Source organism: Convolutriloba macropyga, chromosome 4 (genome assembly GCF_964194025.1).
Source record: "Convolutriloba macropyga chromosome 4, txConMacr16.3, whole genome shotgun sequence".
Classification (NCBI taxonomy): Eukaryota; Metazoa; Xenacoelomorpha; order Acoela; family Convolutidae; genus Convolutriloba; species Convolutriloba macropyga.
Genome location: NC_134471.1, coordinates 26678122 through 26693018, shown reverse-complemented (window position 1 = coordinate 26693018; position 14897 = coordinate 26678122). Strand labels below are relative to the sequence as shown.

The window sequence follows — 14897 nt, the reverse complement described above, 5'->3', positions numbered from 1 at the left end:
AAAATCAATAGGGATTGATGCTTAAATGGAAACCAAACAAAACTAAATTGTATAAAAATTTATTCACATTATCTTTGATATAATTTCTGACTCCATTCGATTACTCAGATTATATTACAACTACATAATCAGTAGCTTGGCAAGCTCAATCCAAAATGCTCATTTTTCACATCGAATTAACTTTTACGCATTATTTTTAACAGCTTGACAACGATCAACAATTTAAGTTTTTGAATCAGAGAAATACTTTTATTTACATCCAAATGTCACGACGTCCAAATTAAACTTGTGAATTGACTTAGATTATTTCGGAATTGTTGTGCTGATTTGTTCACACTCCATTTCGTTCACAACTTCATCTGGGCGAGAGACGCAGACAAGGACGCGACATCCCACACCACGATCAGACCATCCAAGCCGCAAGACGACATCTTAGAGACACCTGTTTTGGGCTCTCCTGCATAGCACATCATGTGAGAGATTGTATTTTTGTGTACAGACTTCAAAGCTGTGTCTCCCGAATCGGCAGCCGCATCTTGAGTTCCACGCCAGTCGCGTTGTTTGAAAATGTCACTCGCTTTAACAGCTCCAGTCTTCGCTTCGGCCGTCATTTTATCCAGACATCCTATACAAAAAACGAACCAAAGGGTAGAAAAACTGCAATTTTACAAATTAAAATTGAAAGTTTAAACTAAGCACTCAATTTTCTGGTCTGCGAGTACATGGACAGCCTTGACGCATATAACATTCTATAAATGGAATTATAGTTATGATCTTCATGGCTACTTTGATGTGCTTTGCTTGTCAACAACAAGCAAGTTTTGATTAAGTTACAACTGATTACATCTCAATTAGGTACCTAAGTTAGAGCAGCTATATCCGAACAAAATATTAAATGTAGCCACAGTTTATTCAATCAAGTTCTTGTGTAAGAACGCTATTGCCATTTTTACAACCACTAAATTATCCCTTTATGTATAAATATATGTACAATAAGATATCAAATAAATATATGACAAGAGTCTATAGAGTTTGGATTGGCATTTGTTTTGGCACACTTAGGTCCCAGAGAATTCTCTAGTTGTCGTCATCGAGTTGTGTCCACTTCGTGATTCCACTTTTCTTCCATTTCTGTTCAAGTCCTGACTGATCCCTCGAGACACCTCGCTAGTAGCAGTTAAGTTGTACCTTCTTCAGTCAAAGGTTCCAGGGAAGTTGCAACGTCCTGCGTGCCACCGCCGCACGCAAGCTCATGACAACGGCACCAAATGATACGCCGTTTACCCCTGTCATGCATATCATCTTGCACAACGTTTGAAACTGACGGGAGTTTCCTTTGACAGGGTACTGCTCGTCTAGATCTGTGTTGTCTAGGCAAATGGTGCTGTTTATCACCCATGTCCCCTGTTTTTCCCATGCCCCTTTCTTGAAGACTGGTTCTGACTGTTGTGTGTGTGTGTGTGTGTGTGTGTGTGTGTGTGTGTGTGTGTGTGTGTGGTTTAGGCGCCCAGAGTTCGTCTGGCGAGCGCCACTGCGCCGTCGGGTGCCTCAGTCAGCAATTCCAGTCTGGTTTGGCATAAGCCAAAAATTTCAAGTCGATCTTTGGCCGTGGCTGGGCAATCCAGCCAGTGTTCGAGGGTCTGAGGCTCTGATGTGCACAAGGGACACGTTGGGTCGACCGTGGGGTCCAACAGATTGGCATATGCCTTCAGTAGTTTGCAGTGTCTGCTGCGGAGCTGTGCTAGTAGGACAGCGTCCTTTTTGCTCGTGATCTTTTTGGCTTCTGCCTTGAAGTTGTAGTCTTTGTAGGTGAGTTTGGCACGATGGTGGCAGGGCTCGGGGTCCTTGAATGTTCTTCTGATGCAGCTCAATGCGGCTCGAAGGGACGTCGGTTCGGCTTCTGAGATAGTCGTGACAGCTGCCTTTCTGGACTCGGAGTCTGCTAGTTCATTCTCTGCGACATCTGAATGCCCTGGTATCCATTGGATGATGACTTTGGAGTGGTGGCTGTCCGGGTAGGAACGAATTCCAGCTGTGGTATTGTTTCTTTTCCAGAGAGCAGTGCAGAGTGATTGACTGTCTGTACAGATGACAGCTGTTGTTCCGCGCTGTTGGTTGCACGTTAGCCAGGAGACTGCTGTCAGCATTGCCGCCTTCTCTTCCTCAAATGATGACGTGATGTTCTCGGCCTCTTCCGTAGTTTGGCAATGACATCGGGGCTGGCCTGGTCGCCTTTGGCTACAACAACTGCGTACCCTCCATTTTCGTTACCATGTGATGCAGAACCATCAGTGTATAAATAGATGTCTCCCTTAAGGTTTCGAAGGTCATCTAGCGTCGTTTCTTTCGGACATTTGGTTCGGGCCCCAGCTATGGTGTCCACGACTGTCCAGTTTGAGGCATTGCATCCTTCCCATGGTGGTTTTTCTTGGTTGTATTCGTTCGGTTGCAATACCTTTGTCCTGGTTTGCCGACCACACAGAGGTCGTCCATGAAGAGCGCATTGGAGTCCGTTGTTAACAGGGTCGATGAAGAGCAGGAACAGTAGCGGGGCAAGCACGGATCCTTGCGGGACGCCTTGTTGGAGCTTCTTCGTTCTGCTGAGCGTTGCACCGTAGAGGCATCTTGCTTGCCGGGTGTTGAGAAAGGCTGCGATCCAGCGGATGTACATAGAGGGAATAGCTTTGTCCACGAGCGTCAGAATTAGCTTTTGTCTCCAAACACGATCGAATGCCTTGCTGTAATCGAACAGCGCCATAACCACTTTGCCAGGTTTTCTGGATTGAAAGGCGTTGTCAATGGCTTGCGTAAGTCTGATGATGAGGTCTCCGCAACATCTCTTCTTTCGTCCTCCACATTGGTTCTTGCTAAGGAGTCCTCGAGTTTCAATCAGGTACACGAGCCTAGATGCCATCATGCGTTCCAGGGCTTTGGCAAGGCATGAAGTGAGACTGATTGGTCTATACGAAGCGATTGACGCCGGGTCCTTTGAAGTGAGACTGATTGGTCTATACGAAGCGATTGACGCCGGGTCCTTTCCGGCCTTGAGCAGGGGGATGATCTTGGTATTTCTCCATCCTTGCGGGACAGCTGCGTGGTTCCACGAGTCATTGTAAAGTGCTAGCAATGCACACTTCGCGTTGTGTCCGAAGGCTTTGATAAAGGCTGGCGTTATTTCGTCCGGTCCGGCAGCTCATCGGCTTCGCATGCTTGCAATCGCTTTCTCGAGTTCGAGCATGGTGAAGTCTTGAGCGCTCGCGTCGTCGGCGGACATCGCGGACTTTAGGCGGCGGGAGGTTCTGTTGGTGTCTCTTTCACTCTTCGAGAACTGTAGCCGGCTTTCCTTGGCGTAGTGTTGCATGAATGCGTCCGCTTTCTTGAGGGAGCTGCTGATGGTTTTATCTCCCAGCTTTAATGCTTCGTTCGGCTGGCTTGGGGTGGTCGAATCACCAAGGGAGTGGAGGACACTCCACAGTTTCCTAGGGTCAGTTCCGTATTCGACTTCCTCGATGAATTCGACCCACTGGTTCTTGCGGGCAGCCGCGACTTTTTCTCTGACATCACGGCAGGTTTCAAGCCACTCGTTCTTGTTCTGATGGAGTTTGCGTCGCAGGCGGTTCCTCTTGCTGATGAGTAGCTTGATTTCTGATGTGATGTAGCATCGCGTCTTCTTTCCTGGTTTGGTTCTTGGCACTGTCGCTGTGGCTGTTTCACTGTCTGTTTCGCTGTCGCACTGTCGCTGACTGTTGTAGCCCTGCTTCTCCAGTACTACCTTGGCCAGGTTCACACACTGGTCACTCCTGATTCCTGCAACCAAGTTTGTACATACTTGGAGGATGTGCCCTCAGTCTTTTGTCCTCCAGAGGCATCACACGATGGCTCCTGTCCACTAAGCCACCATGTGTTCGGGCCTCGGTCGTCATGAGGTTGGCTCTTAATTCCTGCCCATCCGCTACTGTGTCTGGTGTGACTTGCTTCCTTCATAAGCTATGCCAAGTCTACAGTTGTTCATATCTGCGTGGTTCATCTCCTTGGGGTTGTCTTTTGGACATATTAAGAAATTTCTCGCAGTTCTGAAGACCGCGCCTGGACACAATGTGTCCGCTGTATTGCCCTTATGAGGGCCAACCTCTGTAGAGGGACCCTGTCACAGACGGACTTGTAGAAGGACTGACTCTACTGTCATGATCGGAAGACCTCATGCCTTGTTTTTGAACCTTGGATTGGAGTTAACTAGATCTGTCTTCTAGCACATTTCTAGCCCCTGAGGCAGAGGCCGCACTTTCTAGCCCTGCCTCTAGACTGTTAATCATGTCTTGAGCTCTGTGAGGTTGTTTTGTTGAGCTCTGCTATGCCCATCGCGATGCCTGCCGTCTCAAGTACGGTCTTCAGGACGCTGTTCATCGCCATGCTGAAGAGGATCAGTATTGGAGAGATGAGGTCCCACTGTCTCACACCTCTGGACGGATTCACCACTAGTTTTGCCCCGCCTATCTCCAGCCATGTACCCTGCCTCTGGTATCTCTGATGACCCTTAGGATCTTGTCCATGCCTGCCTCGAGAGATGCTTCTGTTAAGGCCTCGTGGGTCACATTCTTGAACGCCTTCTTCACATCACTGAAGGCCAGCTTGATGCACTGTCTATGCGCCTTTTCCGCTGCAATTATTACGTCAGCACGATTTGTGATGCCCGTCTTCTGCTCATGATTTGTGCTGCTTCACACCAAGCTCACACCTATCCGACAGGGACCTCGTCCGCATGTGTCACATGTCCTCCTTGCTTCGTGTTGTCATTGTTGAAGACAATGACAACACCGAAGTAGACTTTGGTTGACAAAAGTGGGTAGTCGGTGAACTTTTAAGGTGGTTAGAACACTTGATCGGACAACCTTGTTCGGGTTTGGCTTCTAACTAGTGGTTTTTTGGTAGTTCTTCCAAAGAGCACTTCATTTAGCTATAATCCATAACCGTGGTTTGGTGAGTGGTTCTTTCCACTGGAGAATCATGCATTACATGGAAACAACAACGCCTTGCAAATATGAAGAGATTAACGTGCTGACAAAAATGATGCGTTGATATGTGCTAAAAAGAACGTTACGGTCATGCAAAATGGCTGAGAAACTCTCAACCCTATATGTTCAACCCTATCGATGTATTTGGTGCCAACATTTTCCACAGGAACTTACGGAGTGAATTTCAAAGGAACGCACGACCGGACGGTCTCTGGTGAAAAAAGGACAATACCACGGTTTTCAATGTCGTCTCCAGCTTGTGTGGTTTGGTTTATTGAAAAATTTTCCGAAGTGGAATAAACATATCTTTTTACAGAACTTTTCAGTGGCAATTTAATCTTAGACAATACCAAAAATCCAAATGGATTTTTAATACTTGAAAAGGCTCCTACTTGGCTACCAAACAAATGCTCTTTATGCCATATAATACCTCCTCGGCAGTTTTCACGGAACGTACACTAGGAGCCTACTGAAGCTGAAAGACAAGTGCACACCGAATTAATGCTCTCGCGCTTTACCAGTTGATTACGCTTCTGTTGGAAAAAAACGTTCACATAAAATGGCCAACAAGACTATAATAATTGACGCAAACTTCATTCAAGAGCAAAGAATTATACATCGAAGTAATTTGTTTCCGGTGCTTACCAGCATAAGTTGCCGCTCCATCTGCCCCAATATCAAACACCTCCGGGACAAAGTCATATCCACCACACACAATTCTGGAGTCAGTGAGCCACATGACACACTTGAAAGGAAGCTTCTGACACGGAGTCACCACTCCACCAGTCGAGATTGAACACACTGTGATGGAGCTGCCATGACTCACCGCCACTGCTTTGGATCCTTCCTGTAAAATAAATCGAAATATTTACTTGGAGCATATAGATTTTGAACCTCAATTTACATACAATTCAGAAAAGGATGCACCCTTGAATCGAATTTCTCAAAATTTGAAACTGTTTTCTTAGGCATAGGCAGAATATGACCCTCTCTTAAACGCATTTTCCTAACCTTATAAAAATAAACATAGACCGCAGATTTCCGGAATAGCTGCGACAGAATAGACTTGCGTGCCGTATAATACAGAAAGAAACAAATACAGATCTAAATTGAAAATTGACGCCGCTCAAAAATCTAGGTAAAAAACATTCAGCGACACATTAATTAGGTAATAAAGCTTGTTAAAATTCCTTCGCAAAAGCCTTTTATTAGGGACAATTACTGCAAATATGAGTTCCTTTGACCCTAAACTAATTCAAATTAAAAAATCATTCTATTGAGTGAGGTAAGTCACTTATGATCGAAACCTAATCACGCAAAGGAACTTAAAACCTTTTCTAGAGAGAGAATCAGAAATAACGTCACGCGCGCAAACGAAGTTAGTGAGGGCAAGAAGTCATTCAGAAAATTTGACCTTTTCAGTTTTGATTAGTAACAAATGTAGCACGAAAAAGAGCGTCAGAGGACGAAACAAAAAAACATAGCAGTACAAGTCCTGACGTACAATTCAAAGAATTTTCATGACTAAACAAAAAACAAGACCTAGAACCAACTATAAGTGAATTGGGAAAACCATTTCTAAAAAATCAGATCAAAAAATAAAAGAAAACAGAAAAGCAATGTCAAAATGCCGCATATGAATAAAAAACCACTCGCGAGAAAAGACTTGGTTCAAACAACAATCTAGGCCTAGAATGATCTATGAATAGACTGGGATAACCGTTTAGAGAAAAATCCGATCCAAAAAATCGAAACAGTACAAATCAAAGTGAAATTGCCGCATGAGAAAAACCACTAGCGAGAAAACTAATTTTTGTTCAAACAACGTTTTCTCACTCTAATTTAAAATTAGAGCAAAAAATTCAAAAATCAGGAAAATTTGTGACTATCTTAAAAAACAGACCAAATACAAACCAAATTTTTTGAATTGCAACGAATTCTTGAATTGTAGAGAAAAGAAATTAATTTCGTTATTGTGATACATCAACAATAAGCGAGGACAGATAACGAGATCATATGGATCTGCTATTTCAATCTGCCACTAATTACCAATTAACATAATCATTTCACAAGTATAATGTATTAAATACCTAGTAGCATAATTTAAATTCGGTGCATCTCAAATTAACAAACAATTGGAGTAGCATTAATAATATGTATATCTAAAGAAATTAATGCGCACTCCAGCGAGGAAAATTTGTTGCTACAAAAGATGATAGCGAGATTGACTAGTCATCATAATGCAGTCGACTTAAATTTTTGGTTTTCAAATAACTAAGATGGTTGATTTTTATTCGAATATGAGCCTTGTTAGTTAATAATTATGGATAAAATAGAAGTTTGTTACTTGGTGGCAAAAATTTCCAGAAGACAAAACCAAGTCTGAGGAAATAACACCAATTTTAACCAGTCTGTTATAAAGTTTAGCACCTCGAAACCAAATGGAATTTTTATCGATCTTCATTTACAAAAGAGCTATTCCAACAATTTCAGATCAGAACTTCTGGTTACCCTTACGCAGAATTGTTCAAAAGTGAAAAGATTATTGCAATAATTTTGTGTGGTTGACTGTTTATAGCTTTTAGAACAAATTTGAGAAGTTCGTATATGTGCAGTTCATAAACTGTTAGGATTGAATTCTTCGCAAGTAATTCGTTGAAGTGATCGCTTTTTTTCTGAATTGAATGAGCTTAATTATCCTCTTTAGTGTCTGAGCTTAAAAACGATTCCACATTGCTTACTGAGTCTTTCTTTCACATAGTCAATATGGGACTGAAATCAGAGTTTTTTTATCTAAAACTATACCTAAGTATTTGCACACTGGTTTAGCGGGTACATTATTATCGGAGTTCAGGTAAAATGTGTCTGCGGATAAAGATTTCAGATTCATCTGAACTGTTTTTTATTAGGTTCAGTAGTTATTTTTACCTTTCGAGCCAATTATTGATTGCTTCAAGATCAGATTCAATTTCTTTGTTAGTACATCCTATGGTTTCAATATTTGTATCATCGGCAAAAAGAATAATGTTAACACTTTTATAGACGTTTGGCATATCATTTACATAAATGAGAAAAAAAAGGTCATAAAATTGATCCTTGGGGATCTCATTGGTTAATATCTCTCCAAGTTGATGATACTCCATTTACTTCAACTCTTTGATATCTATTTTCTAAATATGATTTTAAGAAACTCAATCAATTACCTCTTGGTCCGTATCTTTTAAGTTTACAATAAAAAGATATAGCGGTTAAAAAACCAAGAGCACCACAATATAGCTCCACTCAGCTTACAGCTTCGAGCTATAATAAAAAACAGCAGCAGCTAATCCCCCTTTACAAAGCGATTAGAACCATTATTAGCAAAAAAATTCTCATTATTCGTTTACGTGTGAATATTAAACTGTTCAAGGGGAACGGTAACAATTCTCAATTTTAATTGCTGAACACGAAAAATAGCTAATCTACTATTAAACAAATGCGACCAGCACATTTTGTCCACAAGTCATCTCTGAGTAAACATACACTCGGCAGCACGTGATTCAATTTTTAGCGAAAAATAGTCATGGAAAATTGAAATAACCAACTCACTTTATTGAAGGCGACAGCATGCACCCATCCCTCTGTGTCGTATTCTGCCAACATGTTTCCGAATGGTTTCATGGCACCCCAGTTGGTGTCCTCTGTAGGGCGCTGGTCCAGCTCAGTAATGAAGACAGAGAACACTCGCACTTTGAAGTCTGTGCCCCCAGCCACTACCATCATGTTGTTCGGGTGCCAGTCCAGACACGTGATGGTCGATCTATCATACAATTTAAGTATCAATACAAGATATCATAGACTTGTTCCAGAGAAAATCTTAGTTTTAACTCCAAAATTTGTGTATGAGCATAGTGGTTTTTTGAAAAATTACAACTTCTGCCTATTTTGAGAGAACTCTGGGCAAAAATTGATTTTTCAAAAAGTTGGTGTTTCATCGCAGTCGACGTTTTTATTATTTGCAAAACAACTGAAAATAAAAAACAAACAATCCAAGTATTCTGTACTTAGGTGATTTAGTTCATTGCCGAGTTTCTTTTACACACAATAAAATTTTCGGCTGAGATAAATTGGGTTTTTGCTCTGAGTTAGTTTTTAGGGTAAACCATTACCGAATACTGTAGCACGGACGAATGCTCTCGAATGACGAGGGTTGGGTAGGCCTGTTTGGCAGTAGCTAGCTCAAGCTTAGCGCCAGCCGCAGTGTGTTAGGGGGGGGGGGGGGGAGCAAAGATACAGAACTCAAAATGAACTCGCGACCTGAAGTTCTGCTTCCTCAGCAGCTTTGGTAAACAGTACACTTTAAGCCTACTAAAGCTCTAAACCAATGAGAACGATGAAAAATAGTGAAAACAGGTATGATTCAGCTGGTCAGACACCTGACGCCCTCGAGTTTTACCATTCTATTACGTTTTCTAAGATAAAAGTCATAAATCGTTTAAACTAAAGAATGATCGAGGGAAAAATCAAACGGTCAAGCAAAATTTTTGCATAAAAGACTATTAAAATAATTGCTTCAAATTTTGTCCCAGCGCGATTTCTATTTCTCTATTTCAAAGATAATTTTCCCCAAAACAATTTCATAACGAGATATTTTCTCTATTTACATGAAGCAATTAATTTGAAAAAGTAGAATTTTAAATCAAACCAGTGAGACCTATGAGATTTAAAAAATTAGTAAATACAGACATAAGATATAACTCAGGCGTTTAATACTTTCCTATATTAGATGAAAAGTTGAAACCTTTTTGCATCATGAATTATTCGTTAGAAAAACTGCAGTTTGCTACACAATGGTACATTGACAGAAACTGGCGCCTTTTTCATGTGATTTTTGATAGCAAATACTCTAATTAGAGCACAAATATAAAAGCAAATTATCGGGAGCGAATCGACAGGAAAATGGAACATCAATTGCCAACGTTAAGAGAATAACATAATAATTGCAAATACAAGAGCCGGAAAAATAAACGGAGGAAAAACGTGAGAACTAAGGCTGAAAATAAAATACAAAGTAATACGGCAAATTTTACAGCTTAGCCACCGGATAGCAAGATATTTGCAGCGAAATAGACTAACGATACGAGCAATAACAATAAACAACAAAATAAAACGAGCAAAAACAACGAACAAGAAAATAAAACGAGCAATAGCAACGAACAAAGTTATAACTGATATCGATAGAAAACCGTATTAAATTCCTTTGCGCGGATGTATATAATACGGTTTATCTAGTTTATCTGCACGTACTTGATCTGCAGTTAGAGTTCGCTTAAAATGCACCAAAATTAGGTGTGTAAAATACTTTTTCGAGTGAGCAAAGTCACCTTTGCTTTATTACAAAAACAAAGTACGAACTACTGGGCGAAAGTCCAGAAATGTATCTCACACAGTCTTTATTACAAAAACAAAGTACGAACTACTGGGCGAAAGTCCAGAAATGTATCTCACACAGTATAATGTCTCGAATACAGCTTCTCCTCCTTAAAAAGTAGAACACAAAAACTTCAAAACCGGTAGTTAATACAAAAAAAAACGTCACCTTGCCAACATGCAAAAATACTTTATAATAAACCTAAAATGCTCAAAACAACTGGAATTGGAAGAAACAGTCTGCTCCTCACTACTGCTTTTTCAAAAATCAATTAAGAAAGCTAAAAAGGCAGAAAAGACAAACTCGTTTGCATAGAGAACTTGACACCAAATACAACCTTTGCATGAAACAAAATGCTACCGATTAACGTCGGACGAATTTTTCTCAAACGGTATGACCCTTTATTATAATTTGACTCACATATTTAAATTTCAGGAAGTCAATTTTGTGGAGCGGAGTTTAACGAAGGACGCCACGCATACAACATAGTTGCTAAGATGCAGAAGTCTGTGAACATACAAAGTTGCTAATCTGCAGAAGTCACTGAATATTATTTAAAAGCGTGAAAAAATGGAGTCGTAGAACATAGGATCTTAAGCTAGAACTAAGCGAGGGCAGAGTCGATTCGAGCTAAAACATGAATTTAAGAAAACAATTCACTTAACTAAACTATCGATAACATTTTTGTAATCAATGAAACAAAAAAATGAAATGTAAAAAGGCCAAATCAGAAACTCGGTGTTATTTCTTTACAATTGCTATTAGCATTAAATTTTTTAAGAGCTGCAACTCCAAAACAAATGTTCTTAGTGGCCTGAGATATTCTGTTTCTGATCAAGCACTGCTAACGTCGGGTGAATTGCTCTCAAACGACAGGCGAGCGTTTGGCTTCGGTAGTACCCCGCTGGGGACAGCGGAGTGGGGGTAGCGGAATGAGGGGAGGTCCAGCGATTGGGGGGAGACAGGCGTCAAGCGATTGAAGGGGGGGGGGGGGTAAAGCGATGAGTAGGAGGCAGGATTGGGAGGGCTGGGCGAGAGAAAAAATCGGCCAAGCTAAAAATTGCATTAAAACAACCACAGGACTATATATTTGCTACAAAATTCGTTTAAAAGTAACTGAAAAGGAAGTCAATCAAATCAATCGAATCAAATTTTTTCACTGAGAAGATAAAACTAAAACAGATAATAGTGAAATAATAGGTCGCTGACAACAATTGACTGCAACTCAAACTTCCCGTGGACTCAAAACTAAAAACTGAAGAAAGTAAAAACCACCAAGTGTCAAAATCAGCAAAAACAAAAACACAAAAATAGTCCTAATTTGCATCTTAAAGTCTAATAAAAGCTTTAAATGGCCAAAGGTGCTCTCAGACCCGGAATCACTTTTGACATGTCTCAGAGGCCCAAAAACTAGCCGAAAATAAAAAACTGCTGCGAGAAAGCCGCCACTGAATAAGATATTTACTCAGCTAGCGCAAATGTGACAACTTCTTTTTTCGGGGCATAGGATTTTAGGTGAAAACTTGATAAGGCGAACACATTACTCATATCCATTAGTTTGAACATTTTGAACTAAAATTTTGTCGAGATTACACGATTACGAATAAACACTCAACAATTGTCTTTAAATCAAAATTTAAAACAAGCACATGTAAAATGTATCATTTTTGCGAACTAGTTCACCCCTCGCTAACATTTGGAAGTTATTTGGCAAACAATACGGAGGCAAGAGTAAAAAAAGATTATAGAAATCACTGCTGGATCTTGGATAGCTTAGAGTTATGGTGCGTAGGAAAGGTGAGAAAAATGTTGCCCTAAATGCTGGAAGAACATAAAACGAAAAGCTGCAAAAGCTCAATATTAAAAGAATTGTCACAGTTATTCTTTTTCGTAAGCTGGTTTTGTGTACAGACACTTATTAGGGACTTTTGAGTACTATGTAGCGTCAAGTGGATTTTGAAGTGCCGCTTTTGAGCGTTTTAATTGGTATTCGCCTAATGTCCACAAAACTTTGATTCAAAATTTTTGCCTAATGGATGCAAGAAGTGTTCGTCTAATCGATTTTTCGCTTAATATCCCATCCCCCTTTTTAATAAAGTGGCTTTTTCTTCATCCGTTTTGAATAAGGCATGAAGAAAAAGTCACTTTCTTTCTCTGTTTTTGACATTTGTTCACAATGTTGATCAAAACTTCTTTGGTATGAAGCAAGTCAACAAAGCTAACCGTATCGGTTTCTTGACATGCTTAGCGACCCAGAAATTGTTGACGACGTCAAAGTAACACACCGCGATGACTCGAGAACCAGACCCGACTGCAAACTTGTTACCCTTGGGAGACCAGTGGATACAAGTACATGCACGATTCACTCGCAACAGTACCAACGTCGGTCGCCACTCTCCGTCTTGCAGAATCCAAACAAAAGCATTTCGATCTGCACTGCAGGTTGCGATTTGATTAGTCTCGGCGCACCAATCGATCCCAGTAACACGTCCAGTATGCTCGCTAAGCGTATGGGTCAAGGTCATGTCACTTCCATTGACTTTGTAAATGTTGATCTTTCCCAGCTCTGTCGAAACTGCCAATTGGGTTTTGTCACCGTTCCAGCAATGCACAGTTAACGGCGACTTTCCGAACTGATTTTTCCCAAACACAACTTGAGTCATCTCGAAGAAGCAGTAGTAACGTAAAAATGTCCTGGTAGTGTATAAACAATATAAGGTGGACTCTAACCGTCTACACCTCAGAACAATTCAACAAATCTGAAATTAATACAAAATTCAGAATTTTGTGTACAAGACGCAGTTCTTTGCAACAACTACAGATCATTTGAAACTCAAAACAGTGTTGTGCTATTGAGATTTATTTGTAATAATATTTGACATAGTCCAGGGTAAACATCAATTGTTAGTCGCTTCTGAAAGAAAAGTGCGAAAGAAATTACGAAAGAGAAAATAACTGCATAGATTGCAATCTGCAAATAAACTGGTGAGATTCTGTATTCATTATACACCAAATAATATTTCGTCGATATGGTGAATCAATCAATCGAAGGGTCAGTAACCAGAACCATCAACTCAAAGAAAGAAAAATCTCTGCAGATAGTTGACTTTAAATTCACTTATCTAAGTATAGTTAGGGCGATTTGTGAAGTAGACGTTATTGGTCCAGTTATCTGTCAGCGCTCTTGCATATTTTGTTCAGGAAAGAGTTAAATAAACTTTTCTATTTTCAGTTTTAGTCTCCGCATTTACTAAAACTGACAATCGCTTTCCCTTTCGATGGCAACTGAAAACTTGAACTCTAAACAGATGCATTGCCACTCTTTGGTGGACAGTTCATTCATCTTTCAAGCGACACTGGTTGTATTGTTGAAGGTCACCATTTGAATTAAGATGGAACTCAAACATGCAAGTGCAGGCCATCGTATCTTTTTTGAGTGCAACTGGCACGGCAAATCCTATTTTTTGTTGGTTTCAATCGGTCAGTACGCTTGTACATACGCTGCGCAAGATTGTACAGTCATAAAGAGGATAAAAATTTCATTTGATTATGTCCCAAAAGTATCCTGTAAATTACAGACAGTTTTGTAATTGAACTGTTTCCACTTGAATGGGTCACTCAAAAAGTCCCTAGAACACGTTTTGACGCTTAATTGCTAATACTAAATTCAGCAATGCGTAAGGTGTTTTATTGGGGACAATTCAGCATACCGTTCTTTATGCCAGCATTGGCAATAAGGGTTGCGCTCGCTTAACGTTTCGTTTTTCTATTCCGGCGTTTCCCATTCAGTCTGGAGAGTTGAACAGCTGATAAATTACGCCTGTCAGCTTAGGGAATGACAGTCCTAAAGTCAACGGCGAGTACTCAATTCTTAGTTGTTTTTAAGGAGAGATAGCTTTCGCAAAGGTGCTATAAAATTCAGTACCTCTGCATAAAACAACTTCGTTATTAGATAGTTTCTAACAAGATGGTGATTGCAACGCTTTTTGCGAATAAATCGGAGAGATATCAAGACAAATCGATCTTTCGTTCGAGATGAGATAGACAAAATTGTCAACAATCTCAACAACCTTATGGTCGGGTTATGAAACACAATACGGCCGCGGGTGTCGCTTGGCGCACTGGGGAATCACACAACTAAGGTAGTTAATCCCTACTCATGTACCAGTTGTGTAGTAACAAAAACATCTCTGGAACAATAAAGCCAATGATTTTGCTTGCTTTCATTGATTTTAAACAATGTTTGCCTGTACTCTAGAATTTTATCTAAATGATTGCTCGCTTTCTATCTTGTGTGATGCACTAAAGATATGTGAAGGTTCATAAGGTTTAGGCGTTTCTTCAAAACATGACAATGACAGAACAGCGTTAAGAACAGCGCAAAAAAATGATAAAAACTTGTTCGGTCAGAGTTAATAAACTGACAAAATACTGTAAAAGCATCAACAAGAGAAAATTTATCGCGGAAATAAACA

General features: G+C 40.3%; 1 protein-coding gene across 1 annotated transcript; it reads right to left on the bottom strand.

Annotated features, from left to right (window-relative positions):
* Nucleotides 1–43: 43 nt before the first annotated feature.
* Nucleotides 44–13528, bottom strand: LOC142337560 (actin-related protein 2/3 complex subunit 1A-like). The gene is made up of 4 exons (XM_075386876.1): nucleotides 12646–13528; nucleotides 8601–8811; nucleotides 5658–5859; nucleotides 44–625 (listed from the first exon to the last, which is right to left on the bottom strand). Exons 1-4 carry the CDS (start codon nucleotides 13083–13085, stop codon nucleotides 348–350), a joined length of 1131 nt encoding a protein of 376 aa, XP_075242991.1. The 5' UTR covers nucleotides 13086–13528; the 3' UTR covers nucleotides 44–347.
* Between the last annotated feature and the right edge of the window lie 1369 nt (nucleotides 13529–14897).

Excerpts from the sequence above, each read along its gene's own strand:
- LOC142337560 (XM_075386876.1), bottom strand. The coding sequence starts at position 13,085 with ATGACTCAAGTTGTGTTTGGGAAAAATCAGTTCGGAAAGTCGCCGTTA. Across the intron at positions 5,860-8,600 it reads ATGCTGTCGCCTTCAATAAA|GAAGGATCCAAAGCAGTGGC; the intron begins GTGAGTTGGTTA and ends TTTATTTTACAG. Across the intron at positions 626-5,657 it reads TGGAGCGGCAACTTATGCTG|GATGTCTGGATAAAATGACG; the intron begins GTAAGCACCGGA and ends TTTTTTGTATAG.